General features: G+C 47.4%; 1 protein-coding gene across 1 annotated transcript in view; it reads right to left on the bottom strand.

Annotated features, from left to right (window-relative positions):
- Positions 1-210: 210 nt before the first annotated feature.
- The window catches only part of SELENOI (selenoprotein I), a 62,604-nt gene continuing 39,525 nt past the window's right edge, over positions 211-23,289 (bottom strand). The window contains exons 2-10 of the mRNA XM_065401376.1: positions 18,521-18,589; positions 18,069-18,177; positions 10,613-10,687; positions 9,771-10,033; positions 8,224-8,332; positions 6,755-6,803; positions 5,218-5,398; positions 3,454-3,636; positions 211-327 (exon numbers count right to left, since the gene is read on the bottom strand). Of these exons, the coding sequence (XP_065257448.1) occupies positions 211-327; positions 3,454-3,636; positions 5,218-5,398; positions 6,755-6,803; positions 8,224-8,332; positions 9,771-10,033; positions 10,613-10,687; positions 18,069-18,177; positions 18,521-18,589 (1,155 nt within the window). The remainder of the gene's footprint in view (positions 328-3,453; positions 3,637-5,217; positions 5,399-6,754; positions 6,804-8,223; positions 8,333-9,770; positions 10,034-10,612; positions 10,688-18,068; positions 18,178-18,520; positions 18,590-23,289) is intronic.

Here is a 23,289-nt window from a genome sequence, read left to right as displayed (position 1 = left end):
GGGCTTGAAGACGTTTGGCTAATCTAATATACAGGAACAATTGGAAAGGCTACTCCCCTCGCCTGGTTTCACCATAGAGCGGTTCGTGTTTTCTCGATGGCAGTCGGGGGTCTAGCCCTGGTGCTGAGCCCCCACTGCCCCAGGGTCTGTCCAGAAGATCGATGTAGGTCTGTGGTGATGGTTGAAGTGCAAGCTATTTCCAGCAGTTATTTACAGTACTTGTGCAGACTGCAGGCTGATTTTCTCTTCTTCCCCTTCTAGTCAATCTGTACTGGGCTTCTTTAGCGAGAAAGGCCGGATGTTGAAATGTTTGCTCAGTTGGCTTACCTGGGGGAGAGAGAGAGAGAGAGAGAAGTTAAATGAAAGCAGTACATCAGCCAACATGCCTTCCACCTCAGCCTCAAACAATCAAGGGGACTTGAATGGAGCAGCTCAGTACGCCTCAGGATTCGGGCCCAGGACTGCAGTGAATTGGCAGAGTGCTGTATGTATGGGAAGGATGCATAGCCCCTGCCCACGCTATGCTCATCCCCAGCCAGGGCTATTAGTCACTCCCTTACAGAAGCCCCTACGGGTACATCTACACGGCAGTAAGACACCCCAGGCTGGCCAGTCAGCTGACTCGGGCTTGCCGGGGTTGGGCTGTAAAACTGTGGTGTAGACATCTGGGCTCACGTTGTAGCCTGGGCTCTTGGACCCCACGAAGGGGGGAGGGTCTCCGAGACCCTGAACACCTGCACTGCAATTGTACAGCCCCACAGGCCAAGCCCCGTGAGCCTGGCTCAGCTGACATGGGCCAGCCGCCAGTGTTTTACTGCAGCGTAGCCATCCCCTTACGCACCACACCAGGGACCAAGCGAGCCGCACGTGCAGCTAAAAAAGGCTGAATGGCCCCACATGGGCGCATGAGACCTGTCTCAGAACACCAGGAGCCTGTTGTGCAGGGCCAGGCCAGCCACACACGACACTCCGCAAACCGGAGTACTTCTCTGAAGCACCCCTCTCTCTCCATGGACGGGATGGACTGTGAGAATGCCGGCAGGCTCCCACCAAGCCAAAGCCTCTGGGACACAGGGCCCACAAGAAGCCACTAGTCCAGCCTGGGGTGGAGCAGCTGCACCAATTCTACACTCTACCAGATCCGGGGACGACTGACTCTCCTTCAACATGCCACTGGGGTTTGCATTGTGGGGTCCAGCATTTGACCCTCTAAGAGGTTCTGATGAATAGAAATACTTATGGCAATTCCCGACAGTCCATCTAGTGCAGTATTGTGCTGCACAGTGACCAGAGGCAAGCGCAAGAAACCCCCAAGGGGATCAGTTCTAGGCAGGCTTCTCCAAAGGAAATTTGTGCCCTAACCCGCCTCACCAGTTAGTGGCTGGTTTTAGCCCTGAAGCATTAAGGTTTCTACACCTTACAAAGAGATTTGTACCCTACCCAAAGTACCTGGATAGTCTCATTACACTTTTATATGGAATCTTAAACTCTTGGTCCCAAATGGTATCTTGTGGCAGTGAGTTCTACAGGCTAATTGCACATTGTAAACCCTATGCATTTCCTTTGATCAGTTTTTAAGTTGACTGCCTTTCCTCTCTGAACGTGCGCTTGTTCTTGAATGCGCCTGGCCTGTTGTGAGCTGTGAAGCCAATGCTTTAGCTAAACAAGTAACAAGGGCATACACAAGTCGCTCAGTTGAATACTAGTCATACATGAACTGCAAAAACAACAAGCAGAGGCTGGGTTGCTTCCAGAGCGCGATAGTCAGACAGCAGTTACATAGCACCCTCTTATAGCTCTGAGCTAACAGTGCCTGCACTAGACTGTCCTGCCTAGCCACTCCCACCAGATGACAGTACAACAGGACATCGGTATGTAACTGGGCCAAGAGACAGTATGTCTGAGATTTGGAGACCTGCTTTTAATTATCCTTGAGAAGCCTCCTCTCGCAGTGACCTTCACAAGGTCCATTTCCTCCCGACAGACAGTGAAAAGCCATGTCGGACTTAAAGGCTGCATTCAGGAAATTTGCTTTTTGATGCGATTATGCAGAGAGCTACGTCAAGTCATTAGGCTGGCTGAAATGTCAGAGTTGTTTTTAAAGCAATTCACATGGCTGGCAGGAAAAGACCAACACATACAGCGTGGCAGCTAAGCAACCACGTCACCCAAGGCCTGCTCACCTGCAACTCAGGAGGAGAAACTGCAGATTCACTCTCACCCCATAGTGTCTTACAAAGGGGTTCCAAATGGGTGGGGTTTTTCAGAGAGTAGAAGGCGAGAGGAGACCATGACGACCATCCGTCTGACCTCCTGTGTCACAGGCCCGAGAACGTCACCCACTGAGTCCTGCGTCAAACCCGTGTCTTGCAAGGAGCTAGCGTATATATTTTTGAGCTGGCCTGAAGCGACAAGTGCTCAGGGTCCCACTCTGGTCCCACTCTGGCTTAGGACAACCCAACTGGGCTCTTCCCACTGAGCAGCCCTCCCACCGCCTACACATTCTGCGTCCTGCCAATGCCTTCCCACAGGGCCGGTCTCCCACAGTTCGCTACAGTGCTTCCTTGATCCCTGAAGGCATCTGGATACAGGGGAGACTATTCCACTGAGCTCTCCCTTCCCAGCTTCTCGCCAGCAGAGGAACTCATCTCAGAAGCTTGAAATATGGCAGGTTCTACGTCAGTAATTCAGGTTAGTTAGTCATTTTGTTCACCCTTTATTTAGCCAGACAGAACCGCCACACTTCAGACAGCGTTCTAGTTACACTATGCCTGGGGCCTCTGAAAGCAATAGTTCAAAGGCGCAGTATGAAAAAAATCAGTTAACGCCTATGGGAAAGTTTATAAATCTGTACGCAGTGCCCCCTACCGGAGAGAGCGTTACACTGATTCGAGTGTACAGTCACGTGCTACCCAGCAGCAGCTGCGGGGGCCTTGAGAAAAGAAGTTCTAAGTAAGGTGAAATATTAAGAAGTGAATGGTACCTAGCTAAGTCCCCAAATAATTTATTTAAAATTAGAGATACGCCCAACCTGGTCTCTGGATCCCATTCTGATCTTGGCATTTTTCTGACCGACAGAACCAGAACTAGATCCGAACTTGGGCGCATTAAATCCATGTTTCACCAGTGCTTGGTTCCTACGTTTTAAGCTGCGAACTGTGATCTAAAACAGGGTGTGGATCCAGGGTTTGGATTAGACCCAGTCTTTAATTTAAACGACTAAAAGAATTTCTGCTGCAGCTGGGCTGTCAGTTCCTGGTATACAAAATAAGAGCTTTCAGATGCCACCTATTTAGCTTCCTTTCATGTTTTATAGAAATGCCTCAATCTGCCTGGTATTCCCGGTGTTAAATGCGACACCCCCTGCAAAACTGACCAGCAATGGGACAAAGTGAATCCTACAAGCAGAGCCGCTACAGCGAAACCCCAAGCCCAAAGGCAGATGTCACTTACCACTCCTACTCCGTAGTGGATGTGCGCCAGGGTGATGAGAGCAGTCAGTAGGTATAGGAGAAGATTTTCCCAATGTGCTGCAACTCCAGAGATCACCACAAAGATGACCAGGGCTAGTGGCAGCAGCATCCAGTTGAGAGGCTGGCACCGGGTACTACTCATCTGACACACGATCAGCTGGCACTGGTGGGGGCGGGAGGGAGAAAGGTCTGTTAGATAGGCTTTGGTTTCCTTCCAACGGGAGCCTCCAACCCATGACTCACTCACTCAGAATACAGCAATGAAGGCTGCAGCGGGGTGGTCACCCGCTCCGGCCTTAGAGGGCTTCAAACAGCCCAGGAGAGGGCTGTGGCCATGCCCCAATCAGGGCTCAGCTGGCCCTTATAAGAGGGCAGTGGGCCCGGAGCAGAGTCAGTCTCTCTCTGTCTCTAGAGGGAGAAGGCTCTGGGCCTGGCTGCTGGGAAGCTGAATGGGGTACCTGAGGGGAGCAGGGCTGGGGGATAGGGCAAGGGAGCTGGGGAGCTCCCGCCTGGAAAAGCCCCAGGCTGCGGCCTTGTCAAAGGCCAGAAAGGTACTAGGGTGCAAGGGTGCAGCCGGTCCAAACCCCCCTTGCCTGTGATGAGTGGCTTTTACACTGCAGTCCGCCCCAGCGAGCGGGGGCTAGATGGTGACTGGCAGTAGCCCAAGACTGAGGCGAGGTGGGGATAGTGGGTGGGGAGACCCTGAGAGCAGGTGTACTGCCAGGGGGCAGCGCCCGAGGACAAGGGGCACCGGGTCCGGGAGGGACATGGGGGCCAGCGGCCCCGAGGCACCAGCCTGCAGAGGGCGCTCCTGAGTCTAAGCTTATTCCCAGGACGACCGACAGGAGGCGCCGCAGGGGTGAGTCTCGCACTGTTACAGGGCCATGTACGTCTCTAGAGCGATAATTATTAAAACATGGACAATCATCTGCTCTAAAGGTTCCCAAAGACTGAGAAAGTTTCCATTTTGACATGAATTCCTCTTGTGCATATAACCAGAGAAGTCCACATCAAGAGCAGACCATCACAAGGATCTATTTGCATTGATTGGTCAAATCTGACCGATCTTATCTGCAAAGTTAGTAGAAAACTCTGCCGAGTGGGAAAGACAGGAAGCCCTGCTTCTGGGCACAGTCCGAGGATAGTGACAGATCTATGATTAAAGCCCCACAGCTTCCTAAACATCATCGCCAGGGCTGGCCTTTTGTCATGCAAGGCACGGATTCCATGGCTTAACAGTATTCATGATTTTGGGGGGATGAGGGCGGGGGCTTCATGTTTGCAGGCAGATGTGACAACACACAGCTGAATCAAGTTCACCAAGAACCTTGCGAGTGACCATGTTAAAGCTGAGAGAGCAGGAACTCAATTATGTGAATTGTCAGCCAGGATCAGGGAGGGGTGGAAAAAGCACATACAGGGATTTCTCTGGTTTGGGGAAAGTGTCAGATCTGGTTTACAGGACACGTTTTTCAGCTCTAAAAGAGTCAGCGTTTCTCTCCTGCTCACTTCAGTGCCTGCCCTTTCAGTCACGGCAGTGCAGCAAAGTGGTTTAGTTACAACAGATACAATCCACAATTCTTGGCATTTTCATTCTGGGTTTGTGACTTGCCTTTCCACCTCATGAGCAGACTGGATAGTTTGTATAATGTAGCCTGACAAACTGCTAGCCCTCACCATTGTGTTAATTCAAATCAGCCACCCCCTGTCCACACGCATTTTAGCGGAGAAATAGCGCTCTTACTGAAATGTTGGCGAAGGCTGTTCCAACCATGAAGTAGAAGAGCCTGGGATGGACCTCCAAGATGTCGGACGGTGACATGAAGATCCAGGTCATGCACAGAATGAACAGCAATGCTGGCGAGAAGAACGGCAGCATGATTTCATACACTGACCTGTGCTTCAGAGTGTTACTTTTATAGGCCCTGAAAGGAAGAAGGAACACAAATCTTAAGTCAAACTCTCGGAAGCCACAGCTTCTAACAGAAGCAAGCACAAGCCTTCCTTTGGGAATTCTCCAATCCAGGTGAGCGCCCAACTAGCCTTGGGCACCTTTCCTGAAGTGGAGTACGACAAGCACAGGCTGGGCGGAGCCCAGCAGTAGGAATTGTGAGAGAAAATGGGCAAGAGGCCAGTCTCAGGTCAGACACCCCCGTGAATAATGCACCCACGATAGTTACATGTTGCTTATTCAGATGGGTCTTTGGTAACCCTGCATTAGTGGACGATGGATTTCAACGCTGAAGTAATAACTGGCCAATCCCAGATGCAGCCTTTTAAGGAGCTGGCAACAAAGGGGAGAACCGGGGCTCCCAAATGGAGTTCAGACTGCAACACTGGGTCTGGGCTCGGGAAACAATACCGATGAGAAAGACATGGTTTCCTGCACAGCTTCCTTCTTGCAGAGCCAGTGAGAGGCTAGATTGCCAGAGTAGGCTGATCAATGAAATCTCAGTCTGGGTAGGCAAGAGTCAAATCACCCAGATTTATGCCAGGTGCTTAACATTCATTTCGTCTACCAGGCGATTCATGGCTAGTTCAATATTCAAAGCAGCCATTAGCAGGGTCACCAATTAACTTCTGCAAATCAGGAAATCCGTAGGGGAAGTGCAGGATTTTGTTATTAAAGTAAGTAAAGGGGGGTGATGGGGAGGAGTGTGTTTTGGAATCCAACCCCTACTCAATCCCCCAAGGGGCCACTTCCCAGGTTGCCCTGTTCTTCTAGCCAGACATGCCGCTAATACAGCAGCGGAGACCAGAGGTCCCAAAATGCACTACTTCCACTTGAGCTGAGCTGCTTGGCTTGCACGCAGGGACTAGGGTGACCAGATGTCCTGATTTTATAGGGACAGTCCTGATATTTGGGACTTTTTCTTATATAGGCTCCTATTACCCCCCACCCCCTGTCCTGATTTTTCACACTTGCTATCTGGTCACCCTAGCAGGGACCTGTGCTCACAGCAAGTCACATTACTGTATTAACAAGGGCGGCATCTTAAACCCTTCTCCATCTTAATCAGGAGTGCCTTTTGGGCTCCTGGGAAGCTGCCAGTGAAGGTAAGGAACGTTTTATAAGGAGTCTAATTTACAGAAAGCTACGCCAAGTCATGGCTCTCCTTCTATTACAGCTGGGGCAGTGCTGGGCCATCAATACACCATGCTCTCCACCTACTTCCTTCTGCAGCATTCTGCCTGGCTAACTCCTAGCAGAACAGGATCACCACATGCGGTGCCTCAGACCCTGCAGAATAGTTAGTTCACATGATTTTTGGAAAACTTACTTGTAGAAGTTAATCAAGCTCATGGGCACAGTCACTGTGAGTGCACACCCTGAAAGAGAAAGATCTAAGTTAAGGCAGCGTAGTAATTCAGAGTCCATCGTAATCCCTGAACTCCTTTATGAGCATTGGCGGGGACAGGCTGCTAACCATCATGCATCTTGTTTTTTTTTTTTTTTTTTTTTTAAACAGTCATTTGCAACATTACAGTAGCTAAAAGCGTACTTAAACCCACTCTCACCCCACTGCTGCTCAGATTTTTGTAATGGCCATTAACGTGATTTGTATATTTGACTCAGCTCTTCAGAAAAAGCACTGCCTTGGTTAGGGAAGTGCCAATAAATGCATTTATGGAAATAACTATTTCTTTTAGTGAAAACATATATTTATCTGCATTCTGACCATAATTCCCAAGAAGACACCTAGTGGGCAGCAGAGAAAACATTATCAATGGTTTCACTTTTTCATGCAAGGACGACATATTTCAGACACAGTAAGGTTATTATAAGGATAGAAGCAAACAAAACTGCCTATATTTAATGTGCACCATTTAGGACATGAGAACTGCCATTAACAAAAGCTTTAGTCATTTGACTAAGTTTCATGGACCTCCCTGAAGGGCCAGAGTTCCATGAAACCCCAACACACTTTGAAAGCTGCCAGGGTGGCCAGCAGCTAAGAGATTAAATAGGATAAAACTGAAGCTTGACCATGACCTCCCAGCAGGAAAGCTGCCTCAGAAGACATCTTTTGAAGGCTAGTGGTACCAAATTACTTCTCTTCCCAAAGGGTGAGCCACAAATACATTCGAAACAAGACAGCAGTAAAGCTGCCCAAGTCTTTCTGGCCAGCCCACCTGAACACACTTCAGCTCCCAGGCTGACGTGAAGAGGCAGTTCTGACACAGTACTCTGTGGAGAAGAGTGAAGGGAACTGCAGACCAATCTGCTGCAACAGCTAGATTCCAAAGGAGTCTCTCAGGCCACACAGGCTGAGGCATCTAAATACAGACCTATTATCTAGCTTGGGGTGGCCAGACTGCAACCGCAGAGCAGTTCACAGCCACCCTTGATGTTTAGTATGAGGGTGCAGACTATGGAAACAAGTCCTGGCATGCATTACTTCCATGCTGCTTAGCTTAGTATGGAGCATTGCATGCTGGGACCACCTCCCGCCTGGAGCTTTGTTTGGAGCTGGCGGCAATCTTCTCCATTCTATAGAAGTTAGATGCAGCCCACGGCCACTTAGACGGTTCCCACCAAAACCTCAATGGGACTAGTATCAGACCCTGTGCATTTTGTTGCTTTCAATCTAGACCAAGACTCGTTCAGGCAAGTTTTCTACAGAGATATTTTATTAAGTTTCTCTTTGCTAAAAATATAAACAAATGCTGACTGTATTTTTAAAGTGAAACACTGGCTATTGGTAAAGCGGTGGTGGTTAAAAATAGGCTTCAACATGGAGCTTCTTACCAATAATCATTGCAGTGAATAGGTCTCTATATAAGAAATTAAACAGGAAAGGTGCATACCAGGCCTCAACTCCCACAATCGCTGTCACTATGTAGACAACTGAAATGGTCTGAAAAGGAAATGCAGAGAGAGCGCAGACAAGCATTAGCAGCTGGAAAGACGGGTCAGACCAAATGTGCTTTTGGTGGGGTGACCATTCCTCACCAGGCGGCTCGGGGAGCTGCGAGCGTTGCTTTCCAATCAAATTTTCACTACCCAGCTCTAGCTTTAAGACAAGAGGAAGCCTGTATCTCCAGGTCAGATGCAACCACGGTACCCCAGTGCAGCTTTCAGAACCACTTGGGGCCCCAAACATATGCCCCCATTCCCAGGTTCCTACCCTGACTGCATGTCAGGAACCAGCCCAACCTCTGCTTCCGGCAACATGACCAAGGAAGCCTCACTGCTAGTCTGGAAAGGGACAGGGTGAGGCAAAGGTTGCTTGGTCACCGTGAGTTTTAAGGCCAGTCCGGAAAGGGGATAGCAAGGAGAGGGGCCTGTGATGCTCTGCCCTGCCCACCCTCCCACCCCCTGTGAGCTCTCTGTCTGCACATGCACCCGGGGATAGCCCCACCCCACAACTGGATTGACCAGCACAAACACAGAGGACAGTTGTACTTCAACAGCACCCCAGCACCAGAGCCACGTCTAACTGCCTCCTGTAGCAAACCAATCCATGGTATCTTAGGATTGTGTGATGCACGATCAGGAAAATGCACCATGGATTAGTGCCAGGTTAGGAGAAACTGGAGACGCGGGCCAGAGGATGACTGATTGCAAAGACTAGAGAAACCACGATTTTACTGATGGAAGGGGCAGCTTTCAAGGGAATTTCTAGTGTTGTACAACGATTCAGTAGAGATACCTGAACTCGTGACAATCGGTGCTTCTACAACCACTGGACCCGATTCAATCGCACACAAGTATAAACTGCTAAGTCGGTACTGTTACACGGGGGCCACAACAGAATCAGGCCCAGTCAGTTTGGGACAACCAACAATTACTAGTATCCAATTTTTAAAAACATTTCATTTCCTGCTAATGCAAAAACCTATGTCAACATAAAGATACTTGCAACACACATCACTTCTCTGCTGAAGAGAAATCAGATCTGTCCCAATCTAACTATGCAATAAAAGTTTCATGATAACTTCCTCCCTTGTTCCTTGATTCATTAAACTTGACTTTAATCATGGGAGAAGTCTGCTTTGCTGAATCAGAGCTTCATAAAGTAGCACTGATGATATAGTTCCAACTATTGCACCCTGCAACCAAGCAACCAACCTTTCTGCCCTCTGCCAGAAAGCTCTCCTCCCTGAAGAACTCAGAATATCGTTAGGTTTAGGTATGGTGATGATGGCACTTTATGACTACTGGACAGATGTCACCAAGGGAAAGATGCCAGGGCAGCACATGCCCCAACACAAATAGTTCTGGCAATTCACCCAAGCTTGCCCACTGTTTTCTAAATGAGTATTTTGAAATCAAGCGGCAGAAGGGCTACTTACCACCTGGCTGATGTCATAGCCCCAGGGCAGGAAGAGAATCCCTGTGTTATATTTCTCCCAATGGGAGAGGATGAAGGAAAACAAAACCACCCATAAGAGCAGATAGAGAACGAAGACGCTGACACCATTGGATCCCCGCCCAAAGGTGGAGTAAACGGTCACTACGAAGAACATGCAGGCCCAGCTGTCCAGGCCATGGTCAAAGAGCTCCCCCAAGGGAGTGCTGGAGTTTGTTCGGCGTGCTTGCTTCCCATCAACACCATCTGGAAGGGAAGCGCACAGAGAGGCAAAGTTAAACATCCCCAGGCAAAGCAAGGGACTCCTCTGCAGCTGCCAGATAACGTGTGCTTTGCTGAGAAGTCAGCAGCCAGCTTCAGTATCCAGCACTGTCCGCGGGGGTGCAGAGATTGAAAAAAAGAAAAAGACAAAAAAACCAACACAAAAAACCTTAGGAAGAGTCTATGTTAAATATTTAACAGAAATCTGCTTTCAATATTTCACGAGTAACCCCATAAAGTCAGTTCTGATAGGAAGAGACATCTACTTTTATGTTCCTCCCTGGAACAAGTGGGTAAAACAGATAAAACAATACAAAGTGGCAGTTTCCAGAGACATCTCAGCCAGAGATAGGTCATTCACAACACCCCAGAGCAAGGGGTGGCAGGGAACCGAGGAATTACCCAGAATCAGAGTTTTGTTTCTTTGGGGGGGAGAGGGGGGGGCTGAGGGGAAGGAATTGGGAAACACAGAACTATGACAACAGTTCACTTGACTAATTAAAGTCATTATGATGATAGGCACATTAGAAATCCAAGACACATCATGAGAATCTTAAGTCTTACCAAGTGTATATGCCACGAAGTTGAGGAGACCCACCATGACCCACACTCGATTTGGAACATGCTGATGCTCAGGTGCTGTTGAGATTGGAAAGAAGATTGGAGAGTTGAGTGTACACACACACACACACACACACACACACCCCCAGCAGGTTATGCTTTGGTACAAGAGATGCTTTCAACAAGAATTGTTTTAGCAATTAATTGGAACAAGGTTCCATCCAAATCTGTGGGTCATCTCACTGTCATGAGGAGGCTCCTTTAAATTCTCTCAGTGTGCTTGTACCACCGAAAGGAGATGCATCAAATCAGCCTTCACCTGCTCAGTTCCTACCAGCATTATCTTACGCTTCGTTCTGCAAGGCATCCAGTAGATCCTGAAGATCACACTTTTTGCTGAATTTGTCAAAGATCTGGGCACACACAAGTTTCACACCCTCAAATACTGCATCTGCCTCCTTTCCCCATACCCTAAAACATGCAATAACATTTGCAATGGAACTTAGGCACTTTTGAAATTTTTACTCATGAGCTATTTTAAGCCCAAGACTTTAGAGCACAGGATAAATTCTAGACTGTAATTAGATGGATCTGCATTTCCTGGGATGAAAGTTAAAGTACCTAGTTACAGTACAACCACAATCCTGGATTTCACTGCTAGGATGGCTTTGTTGCCCTCTGCACCCCACCCCATTTGCCCTTCTGGAGGACAGAGAGAGCAAGAGTTCCAGAGCTTTGTGCTGTGAGAAAACCGTTGTGGGCAAGATGAAATTCTGTCTCCACATGGGGGCACTTTCGTTTTTAATGTATTGATTTTGTGGCAGGCTGCAGTCACAGGAGTTAAGAGAGCGATGCCAGGAGAGGGCGAGTCCATGAGCTGCGTGCCAGGTAATCACGATCCTGTCACTGAAAGCGAGGATGCTTTGCTGTCATGGAAACAGAGGTGGGCAAAGATAGACGTTCCCAACTGCTTACTTACTAATGCCAAAATTGAGTAAAAACATCTGCAAAGCGTGATTCTATTCTGAGAAGGGACTGTGTGAAAACAGTGGGGGCGCACAGATTCAGAGATTCCAAGGCCAGAAGGGAGCATTGTGGTCATCTAGTCTGACCTCCCTGCATAACACAAGTCAGAGAACTGCCCCAAAATAATTCCTAGAGCAGAGCTTTTAGGAAAAGATCCAATCTTGACTTAAAAGTTGCCAGTGAGAACTCACCACAGCTCTTGGGAAACCGTTCTAATGGTTAATTACTCTCACTGTTAAGAATTTAGGCCTTATTTCCAGTCTGAATTTACTGAGCTTCAACTTCCAGTCACTGGATCATGTTAGATGTTTCTCTGCTAGACTGAAGAGCCCATTATTAAAATATTTGTTCCCCATGTAGATACTCATATAGACTGTAATCAAGTTGCCCCTTAACTTTCTCTTTGTCAAATAGATTGAGCTCCTTGAGTCTATCATTATAAGGCAGCTTTTCCAATCCTTTAATCATTCTCAGGGCTCTTCTCTGAACCCTCTTTAATTGATCAACATCCTTCTTGAACTGTGGCTACCAGAGCTGGACACAGGATTCCAGTAGCAGTCACACCAGTGCTAAATACAGAGCTAAAATAACCTCTGCTGCAACTCAAGATTCCTGTTTATGCATCCCAGGATCTTTTGGCCAGCGTCACACTGGGAGCTCATGTTCAGTTGATTATCCACCCCCCCCCCCCAAATATTTTTTCAGAGTCACTGCTTCCCAGGATGGGAGTCGCCCATCCTGTAAGTATGGCCGACATTCTTTGTTCCGAGATGTATACATTTACAATACGGTTAAATATAAATGTATACATCTAGGAACTAAAGCAGGTAGGCCGTTCTTACATATATATTGTCTGTCAATGACTCCATATCCTCCACACCAAGGCACGCTTTTCCTTACTTTCACATTACAGCCGAAATGATGGCGGAGGACCAGAAAGGACTTTTCAAAACCCCTTGAGTAAGGATAGGATTTGGTCAGATTCTGTGACTTTAAACGGAACTCCATGACTTCTTTGGCTTCAGCCCCCACCCGAGCAGCCCCCCCGGGTGCTGGGCTGGAGCAGCAGCGGTCAGTCCTTGCTGCAGGAGCAGTGGCAGGGCTGGAGCAGCAGCTGGCGTCCCCGTTAGAACCCCTTTCCCCGGTATTTAGTGAAAGCCGGGACAGGTCACGGAGTTCCATGAATTTTTGTTTATTTCCTGCAACCTGTCCATGACTTTTACTAAAAATACCCATTACAAAATCTTAACCTTACCCCATGAGTCACAGCCCTAAAACATGCCGGACACTTTTTCTAGGGATACCGTAGCAAGAGCATTTTAAAGTCTGCTTCCTGTAAACAGTTTAATTGCTGGATGAACAGAGATTACACTTAAAGTATATCCTTTCTCCCCACCCCAAACTGGGGACACCAGACTGACACACTTTCTAGGCAGTAAGACGATCAAGCGGTTGCTATTATGGTCATTCATCCCCAAGAACTTGTTAAGCAGTTAGTCAAGCCTGCAACATGGAACCTTACTCCATAGGGAGCACAATGCTCTCCGGAGTCCGCAGCTAGAGCAGGGACAATGTTCTTCCACACCATGCCCAGCTAGGATGTGCCCATTTCCCCTAAACATTCTTGGTAAGAAAAAGTCAATGGAAGTTTTGCCATTGCCTTCAATAGGGCCAGAATTTTACCCTCTGGTGATTTAGACCTCAAGGGATTCCCAACCTCCACCAGGGCCACTGACGAAAACCCAGAGTTAGAAGCAAGCTCAGTGTAAGTTTATCATATACAGCACATTCTGCCAGTGCCCCTAAATCCTGACTGACACCACCAACTCAGGCTGGCATTAGCTTTATACGTGTGCTAGGCAGACAGCTGATGTGGCAACCAGCCTTCCACCTGCAGGGCATGGTTTCTGGCCGAGGACAGGAGAGATGAAATCTGAAATAAGGTTGTAGGGGTACCCACACCACCTTCCCCAGCCACCGGATTCTTCGGTCTGCTGCAATATACCACTTCCTGAATATAAGTTCGGGCCCTGCTACCTCTGTGGTTCAATAGTGCTGCTAGATATGGATTCTGGGACCCTTCAAAATCCCAGAGCAACACAAGGTAATGTGAAGTGGCCCCCAGAATTCTTAAGCAACACAACTTTATTGTGAGACGGTAGCAGCACACTGGATCCTGAACAGATAGAACAGCTCTGAATTTACCATTCAGGTCAGAAAAGGTTCTAACTCAACTAATGCACCTCAGTCCTCACCCACAGCATCTGTGGCTTTTCTAGGCCACAGACCCCACACGGCTACTTTGTCCTGAAGCAATCTTCAAACTACAGCATATAGCATTTTATTTTGGTGTAAGCAGCAACTAATTGTAATGTCAGGGGGTAGCGTGGGCCAAGGAACTGATCGTGGTACTGGGCGCCAGACACTCCAGAGAGTCCTAATCTCTGCGTGATCAGTTACTTATTGTGTTACCTTGGGCAAGTCACTTAGTCTGAGCCTCGGTTTTCCCATCTGTAACGTGGGTAGGATACTTGCCTATAGCTGAAGCCATTAAAAGGATAACATGCAATAACTGTTCTCACATCTCTCACTCCCATTACGGCGGCGGAGAATTGTGGTAGTCTTAGATACCATCTGTGCACTAATTTATCTTCAGTGGCAACCATTGTCTCTCATTGTCCCTGTAATCGGGTGATTAATATCCAAAAAGGGATTCTGAATATGTAAAGCAATATATAAGTGCCAAGTATTATTAGTATTTGGCCGAACACCTGGAAATACCATTTGACTGGAGCCAAATATTAGATACAGGAATAAGTTATAATGTGCCACATTTAAACGTTCATTTCAGCAGGATATTAACATGGATAGCGAACTTGACAGATATTATTTTTCTCCAATTTAAACTTGCTATTACCGCATATTACGAGAAAAAACACTGCAGCTCTAATATCTGCTTTATGGGAATTGCAATACCAAGCCATTAGTCATAAGTGTTCTTTCCATTTTTTCTCCAATGGTATAATTGGAAATTATACCAATTCTGTCAAGAATGACTAATAAAATGACTAATTCGTTTCTAAAAAACTAGAGGTGGACTTATACACTCTGGTCTTAGAGACCGGATTCTGGCGGCTCTTTTGCTGAGCGTTTTTCTTTGTTTGTATTAAGAGGCACAGTTTGTTGATAGTGGCAAATCAGTTATAGGAACTGCATTACCAAACAGACAAAGGTGAAAAGGTGTTCAGAGAAGTTCAACAACATGATCCAGGGGCTGACTTACAAGCCCTTCCCTACAATCTGGCCTATGGCCAACCTGGAGTAATTTAAAGGAAAAATCCATTCAGGAAGGACATATGCTGAGAGCATTAGCAGGTCTGATGCCCAGGCAGAAGAGACAATGTATCTGGTCATCTACAATAGACCATGTCCTGCCATATGCACATTGCTTGAAGCTTCAAAGCAGTCTTTCTTCCCTCCCTCATGGGTCATGGCACTTGATGAAATCCTGAAAATATATCAGAGACCGAAGCTTTGGAACTCAAAAACACTTTCCCCTTGTGGGTTCGCATGCTGACCTACTTCTACTGCTCTTACAGACCAGAGGGTTGGATTGTGGGGTGTTCTGCCTGTCTCACAGCACAGGGCACAAGACCAGTCATAAAAATCACGCCCAGGCAATACACTAGTTTCTCAAGGGAGATGATGCAAGCCCCATCCTTTGGAACTTTAGGCCTGAACACTTTGAGAACGTCCTGCAGAGGACAAGCCTGCTTTGGCAGGGAGAAGGACTGGACGATCTGATGGGGCTTCTCCATCTGATTGTATGATTCATGGGTACTATGAAAAACAGATCATAAGACCGAGGAATGAGACAAGGAGCCTCTCAAACCTGCTGCCTGCCACGTTTCATGACTTCAGTGTCTGAGAGAGAAAGGGAACTGCAATGACAGGAAGGTCTGGTACGAAAATCCATTAGACAAAGGGGAGCAGTGAGGGCAGTGCTGGAAGAAGGGACCAGAAGGAAGCAGACCTTCTATTCCCTACGGTCACAACTATCCATTGGGAAGAGGAAAGATGCACGGCATGCCAAAGGTACCATGGTGTGGCACCACCCCCTCCTAGCAATCCAGTGTTAGAGAAGTTATTTGGTGAGTACCAGACCTTTCTGAAATTCAGCTGACTCCCTGCTGGGGACAGAATAACCAATTTTAATAGAATTCTGTGGAGTGGGATGAGATCCCTGAGCTCATTTCACTTGCAAACCACACAAAAAATTTTACACGTCTTCAAGATGAAAGGCTAGTTCAGCCCTTTGTGCCCCCAAGCCCTTTTGGGCAGTCAGCAGCTTGATATAACTAACTCTCCTAGGTGGAGGACACCACAATGCATCTTCCCCTCATAAGAAGCCAACATGAACCTGCAATTGGACAAATGTTGATACAGGGAATTGCTCCTGCAGCTTAAAAGAGTTATTCATTTTTAATTCGTAGCTTTCCAGTGCAGTGTATGATTATTACAGCGCAGAGTATTCTTGCTAGTGAAATTTGCCAATTAACAAAGTGCACAGAATTCCCTCGGTTGCTAATAATTGCAGCTACATTTGCGCTTCTCAGATCTCCAGCTGGGTTTTGATGGATTGACCCATTACAGCTATTTCTTTTTTCAACAAGACCCTAGCTAGCTGACACGTGAAACACAAAATCTGAAGAGACATTACATTTGCTGTCATCAATAAGAGACATCACATTTTGTTCTTTACAAGAGATTAGCCATGAGAAGGGGTTCTATGATGGCATGTAACTGGGCACACAAATTAGACCTCAGAAGAGTAATGTTCAGTATTAATTCAGGATCCAATTCTCTTACCCTGCACATGTCTAATCATTTACACTAGTACACTGCCACCAAATCAAAAGGGTAGCATTTTACACTTACTTAAGCCAGGTGCAGGGCAATGGAGAATCAGGTGGTTGCAGGATAGGAAGGCAAAAACACTTCAAGGGAGATTGCACATCCTTCGAAGTGGAGATTCTCATAGCCTTCAGATCTGTGACTTCGAACACTATTAAAGTTACAGAAGTGTCCAGAAGAACCCAACTTGTTAAGCCTCGTTATTTGCACAGCTTTAGAGCCAACACCCAGATCTACGACAAGACAAAGGTGCTAGGGAAAGGAATAAAAGGCCAAACTTCTTCCACTTTTTTTGGTTACAAGACCTTCTTATTCCTTTCTTACTCCTTCTCTCCCATCAAACTTTTAGTTGGATGTTTAGGAAGAGCCATTCCAACATGGGATGCCAAACAGACACAGGCAAGCCCCGCCGTAGAGATTATGCGGTACACTACAAAAACTTCTGGAAAGCAAATCATTTTAGATTCTCTCTTGAACAAATGCAGACAAAAGAAACGTCGGGTATGTCTACACATAAGAGCGCAGCAGTTGTGCCACTCCAGTGTAAATGCTCAATACTACGATGGGAGAGTGTTCTCCTCTCGCTGTAGTTAATCCACCTCCTGCAGAGGCGGTAGCTAGGTCAGGGGAAGAATTCTTCCTTCCATCAGCCTGGCCCCTTCTACATCAGGGGTTAAGTCAGAATAGCTACGTCTCTCCAGAGGTGTGGATTTTTCACACCCCCGAGAGATGTAGCTATGTCGATGTAAGTTAGATCAGCCCTTAATGTCAAAACAGCCTCACAAGCCTGCCATATAAATTTGCTAGCCCAGATATAAAGTCTGCTTGCCCATCCTTTATCATGATGACAAGGAGGACTGTAACAGACTGTGAAAAGACTGAACAGTCATCCATCAGAAGAGGGAAATAAAGGTACACACATGTAGCATGTAATGTTTGGGTGTATTTATATCCAACTGAGATTACTCTAAATCCAACAAAAAACAGGTACCACTGGTTCACACACAGCACTGTAAAAATAAATGAACTGGACAAAGACAAGTAGGCCAGTAACCTAAAATTGGTATTTTATCAGCAAGACGGGTTACATCATCTGTTATTGGTACCCAAATGTATTATTTGTTCTTCCTCAAGGCTATAAGTAGCATAATGGGGTTTGTTTGGGGGGGGGGGTGCCGAAGTCAGATTGACTTTAAAAGGTACAAAGAACTCAAATTTTGGGGTCTGGGTTTTTTTTTTTTTTTTTAAACGTTGGCTATTCCTCCTCACAAAGCAACTGGAAGGAATGAGTCATATTTTGGCTGCTTTAGTACAGTATCACCCAGCAATTCTCTCCTTGACTCTTCTTGCCACATTGATATTTCAAAACCAAAGAACATTCCAGAGCAGTAGATGAGCAAGCCATATCAGTCAGCACATGAAATTGCAAAACTATGGTATAGGAAGACATGAGTATCAGATCTTTTATTACTCACATGCTCTAAAATGTACAGTAAAAAAAAAAAAAAGGCGGTCTTACCGGAAGCATAAAAATCAGGGTCAAAGTATGCCATGAGGAAGAAGTTGAAGACAAGCAACAGGAAGCCAGAAAATGTTATCAGATTTGGAGCCAACCAGGTAGGGAAAATCTATGGGAAAGCGGCAAAAATACACACAAAGAATCACATTAGCGCACACAATAGGCACTACACATTGCTTTTAACTACATCAGAGAGGAGGTTATGACTTCTTGGTGTTAGATAGTGATAGAAGCTTTTGACATTTATGATTCTGCAGCATAAAATTTTAGATGGTTATGCAATCGCGCCCACAGTTATTGTCCTTCTTGAAGGACAAAGGTTGGCATTTGTCATGGAATTAAAGCAGAGTTTGTTTCAACCAGAAGGCAGTCCTGTCTACGAGATTAGGCCATGACAGAAATTGGCACTTCCACTTCCAGCACAGAACCACATGACCAGCAGGAATTCTCACCTTCACGATAGTATTCCAGAATGGGTGCATAACATAGAGAGAGAGGGGATTGCTGTCCACGGCACTGTACTGTGGAGGAGAGGAAGAGAAATATGGTTAAACGAATGCTCCAGCAGGTCTCCCTGAAAGCCAAACATACTGACTAGACACAATATCAAATTATGTCAAAGGGATCAAGTATCCCCTGGGTCTGGGGTTCTCAAAGTGCTGCGTGTCAGGTAAGTCACAGTATGCCATACACGAGAAGGATGGCATACTTGCCTATAGAGCAGGGAAACATTAACATTTTCAAGCTAATGGGAAAATCTGAAGCGCACTCTGCCACATTTGCTGGAAACACTGCAGTCTCCATGCTCATGGAACTCCTGCCCAGAAGTTGTCTTATTTCAGGAAAAGTCTGACCATTGAATTTATATTTAAAACCTCAACACCCCCCCCCCCCCGGCCCCTAAAGATGCCTTTGCAAAATAACTCCATGAATACAACGTGAAAAATAACATGGGACCGGACGACTAGCAGCATAGACAATAAAGAGGAAGGGATGCAGATCAGAATAAGTAAAGACGACGTCAGAGATTTCTTCTGATTAATCTGAAAGAAATCAAGTCAGCAGGGCCTGAAGTTATCCACCCCAAGGTGCTGCAGGAATTAGCTGAAGAAATCTTGAAGCCACTGGCAGTAATATTGCAAACTCATGGATGACAGTACCAGTACTTCAGTACCGGGTACATTGGTTCAAACTACAGTAAAGAACAGAATTATCAGACACACACATGAACATGATTTGTTGGGGAAGAGTCAACATGGTTTTTGTAAAGGGAAATCATGCCTCACCAATCTACTAGAATTCTTTGAAGGGGCCAACAAGCATGTGGACAAGGGGGATCCAGTGGATATAGTGTACTTCGATTTCCAGAAAGCCTTTGACAAGGTCCTTCACCAAAGGCTCTTAAGAAAAGTAAGCTGTCAGGGGATAAGAGGGAAGGTGTTTGCATGGATTGGTAACTGGTTAAAAGATAGGAAACAAAAGTTAGGAATAAATGGTCAGTTTTCAGAACGGAGAGAGATAGATAGTGGTGTCCCCCAGGGGTCTATACTGAGACCAGTCCTATTCAACATATTCATCAATGATCTGGAAAAAGGGGTAAACAGCGAGGTGGCAAAATTTGCAGATGATACAAAACTACTCAAGATAGTTAAGTCCCAGGCAGACTGTGAAGAGCTACAAAAGGATCTCTCGAAACTGGGTGCCTGGGCAAGAAAATTGCAGATGAAGTTCAATGTTGATAAATGCAAAGTAATGCACATTGGAAAACATAATCCCAACCATACATATAAAATGATGAGGTCTAAATTAGCTGTTACCACTCAAGAAAGATCTTGGAGTCATTGTGGATAGGTCTCTGAAAACATCCACTCAATGTGCAGCAGCAGTCAAAAAAGCAAACAGAACGTTGGGAATCATTAAGGGTATAGGTGTATATATATATACACACACATATACATATATACACACACATATACATATACACACACACACACACACACACACACCCCCCTTAAGTTCCCTATAAGCTGTGCGGCCGCGCAGCAGCCTATTTAGTGCCATGCATGTGCTCAGGGAACCCGCAGTGGCGGCATGGTGTGGCCCGACCCCGGAGTAGCCCGGCCCCAGACATGGCCGGGGCAGTGTGGCATCGTCCGACCCCGGAGCAGCCTGGGCTGTCCCCAAGTGCAGCTGGGGCAGCGCAGCCTGGCCTGACCCCGGAGTGGCCCGGACCTAGCCACAATCAGGGCAGCGCGGTGCGGCCCCAGGCACGGCCCTCCCACAGCCTGGACCGGCTGGGGCTGGGGCGCCTATCCCGCAGCCCCAGAGCTCCCACAGCAGGGAGAGGCACCTCTCCCCCACAGCCCAGGTGCTGCTGTGGGGAGAGAGAGGCGGGGGGGGGGGGGGGGGGGAGAGTCATCCCACCAGAGCCCCGGAGCACCCTCCTGCACCCCAAAACCCTCATCCTCAATTCCATCCCAGAGCCCGCACCCCCAGCCAGAGCCCTCACACCTCTGCACCCAACCCTCTGCCCCAGCCGGAGCCCCTCATCCCCGGCCCCAGCCGGAGCCCTCACCCCCTGCACCCAACTGTTACCTATCAGCTCTGTGTTCTTGGGGAACCAGGGTGCAGCATCCAACCTGTCTGACTCACGAAAGACCTCCCGCTCCCCAGCCCCCTGCTTGAACCAAAGCCAACCAGAAGAAAGTCTTACAAAAAGCAATGAGAAGGCCGTAGGAGACACCTAAACCCCTGGAATAAGGGTGACAGGATTAAGGAAAACCCCCTAACCTCGTTTGCATCAAAGATGGGACAGGGAGGCATCTCTATTAGCATACAGAATGGAGAACAGAGATTCCAAGGCAAGAACCGCACAGAACTCTGGGACCAGAAAAGCAGGGAAGCACTGCATCATGGGGGATCTCTGCTCCAGATGTGAATGAACCCACGCCTGCACACCCCCAGCTCAGTAGTTATCAGACCAATTCTAGTAATAAATCCTTTATTGGTATCCAAAATACCGAAGCTGCCTAATTGCACTGTGAGCTCCCTCCAAGGAACACCGCCCATAGCCAGGAATGATCAGTTCCCATTGTCTAGCCTGAACAAAACAACTTTGGTATTCTCCCTTGAGCCATCAGTTTACCCATAAACAAATCTAGTGTTCTCCCTTGAACCATTGTTTTTCCCCTACAAAAACCCTACCCACGCTCAAGTAAGTTCTCGGATGCCTGGATCCAAAATCTGCATCAGTTCCATTGGGACTTCATCTTCTCCTGATTGATCGTGCTGGGGGCTCGGCCTGTCTCCAGCACTCCGGACCCTCAGCTACCACCACCCCCTGGGAACCCCGATCGATTCCAGCTTCACGGAGTGGTGAGAACCCAGCTCTCTCTGTCTCAGTGTAGCCTTCTGACCCTGACTTGTGGGATCAGTGATAGTTTTCTAAACCTGACTTTTGTAATCAAATTTAAGTTAGATTTAATATTGTTTGTTTGGCTCCCCTCGTCTGGTTAAATATATGGAGATATACCTATCTCATAGAACTGGAAGGGACCCCGAAAGGTCATCGAGTCCAGCCCCCTGCCTTCACTAGCAGGACCAAGTACTGATTTTGCCCCAGATCCCTAAGTGGCCCCCTCAAGGATTGAACTTACAACCCTGGGTTTAGCAGGCCAATGCTCAAACCACTGCGCTATCCCTCCCCCTTACTTCTCTCTCCCCCCCCCCCCGGGTGTTTTTTGGCTTCCCCATTCGCTCTGCAGCAACACTCCTCATACCTAAGCAAAGATCCCTGCAGTGCGCAAAAATCTTGTAGTGTTGGCTCATCAGGTGGGTTACTAGCAGCACAACTGTAACATGAAAGTGGAGCTAGGGACGTGCTGAACCTGGGGCATACAAAGGTGGCAGCTTGGAAGTGCTCGACCCAGCCTGCTGAGTCCAGGGGCATATAAGGGGTCAGCTTGGGAGTGCCAATTAACCTGGTCCTCTCAGACGTGCTCTGTTAATGCGTGTGTGTGTTCATCTGATTGTGGGGCTGGAAGAACCCAGCCCTGGGGAGCCTAGGTCCTGCAGGATAGCCCCATTGGGAGGGGACTTGCAGAAGGGAGAAGTAGAGCTCCGTATGAGAACACACGTGACACAAGCAGTACACTGATAGAATTACAGAACCCCCTTCCCCAGCAGAGTAACCCTAATAAAGGAGCATACCCCAAAGTAACGGGCAAATCTGGTAACACAACCCTCTGCCCCAGCCCTGAGCCCCTCATCTCTGGCCCCCGCCCAGAGCCCCCCCCCCAGCCGGAGCACTCATCCCTGTACCCCAACCCTCTGCCCCAGCCCTGAGCCCCCTCGCCCCCCCCCCCATGCATTGTGTCACACATCACTTCCATATTGGTGCACATAAAATTCATTCCGCACATGGGTGGGAAAAATTAGAGGGAACACTGCATATTAACTCTATATAAATCCATGGTACACCCACATCTTGAATACTGCGTGCAGATGTGGTCGTCCCAACTCAAAAAAGATATATTGGAATTGGAAAAGGTTCAGAAAAGGGCAACAAAAATTATTAGGGGTATGGAACAGCTGCCATGTGAGGGAAGATTAAGATTGGGACTTTTCAGCTTCGAAAAGAGACAATTAAGGGGGGGGGATAGGACAGAGGTCTATAAATCATGACTGGTGTAGAGAAAGTAAATAAAGCAGCATTATTTACTCCTTCCCATAAACACAAGAAGTAGGGGTCACCAAATGAAATGAATAGGCAGCAGGTTTAAAACAAACAAAAGGAAGTGTTTTTTCACACAACACACGGTCAACCTGTGGAACTCTTTGCCAGAGGATATTGTGAAGGCCAACACTAAAACAGGGTTCAAAAAAGAACTTGATAAATTCATGGAGGATAGGTCTGTCAATGGCTATTAGCCAGGCTGGGCAGGGACGGTGTCCCTATCCTCTGTTTGCCAGAAGCTGGGAATGGGCAACAGGGGATGGATCACTTGATTACCTGTTCTGTTCATTCCATCTGAAGCACCTGGCATTGGCCACTGTTGGAAGACAGGATACTGGGCTAGATGGACCTTTGGTCTGACCCAGTATGGCCGTTCTTATGTACAGGTGAGGTCAAAGGAATACTGGAGAAGGGCTAACATGGTGCCCATCTTTAAAAAGGGAAAAGGAGGGGCTGGGGAAGTACAGACCAGTCAGACTGACCTCG

Source organism: Emys orbicularis, chromosome 3 (assembly GCF_028017835.1).
Source record: "Emys orbicularis isolate rEmyOrb1 chromosome 3, rEmyOrb1.hap1, whole genome shotgun sequence".
Classification (NCBI taxonomy): Eukaryota; Metazoa; Chordata; order Testudines; family Emydidae; genus Emys; species Emys orbicularis.
This window is presented reverse-complemented; position numbering and strand designations above follow the sequence as displayed.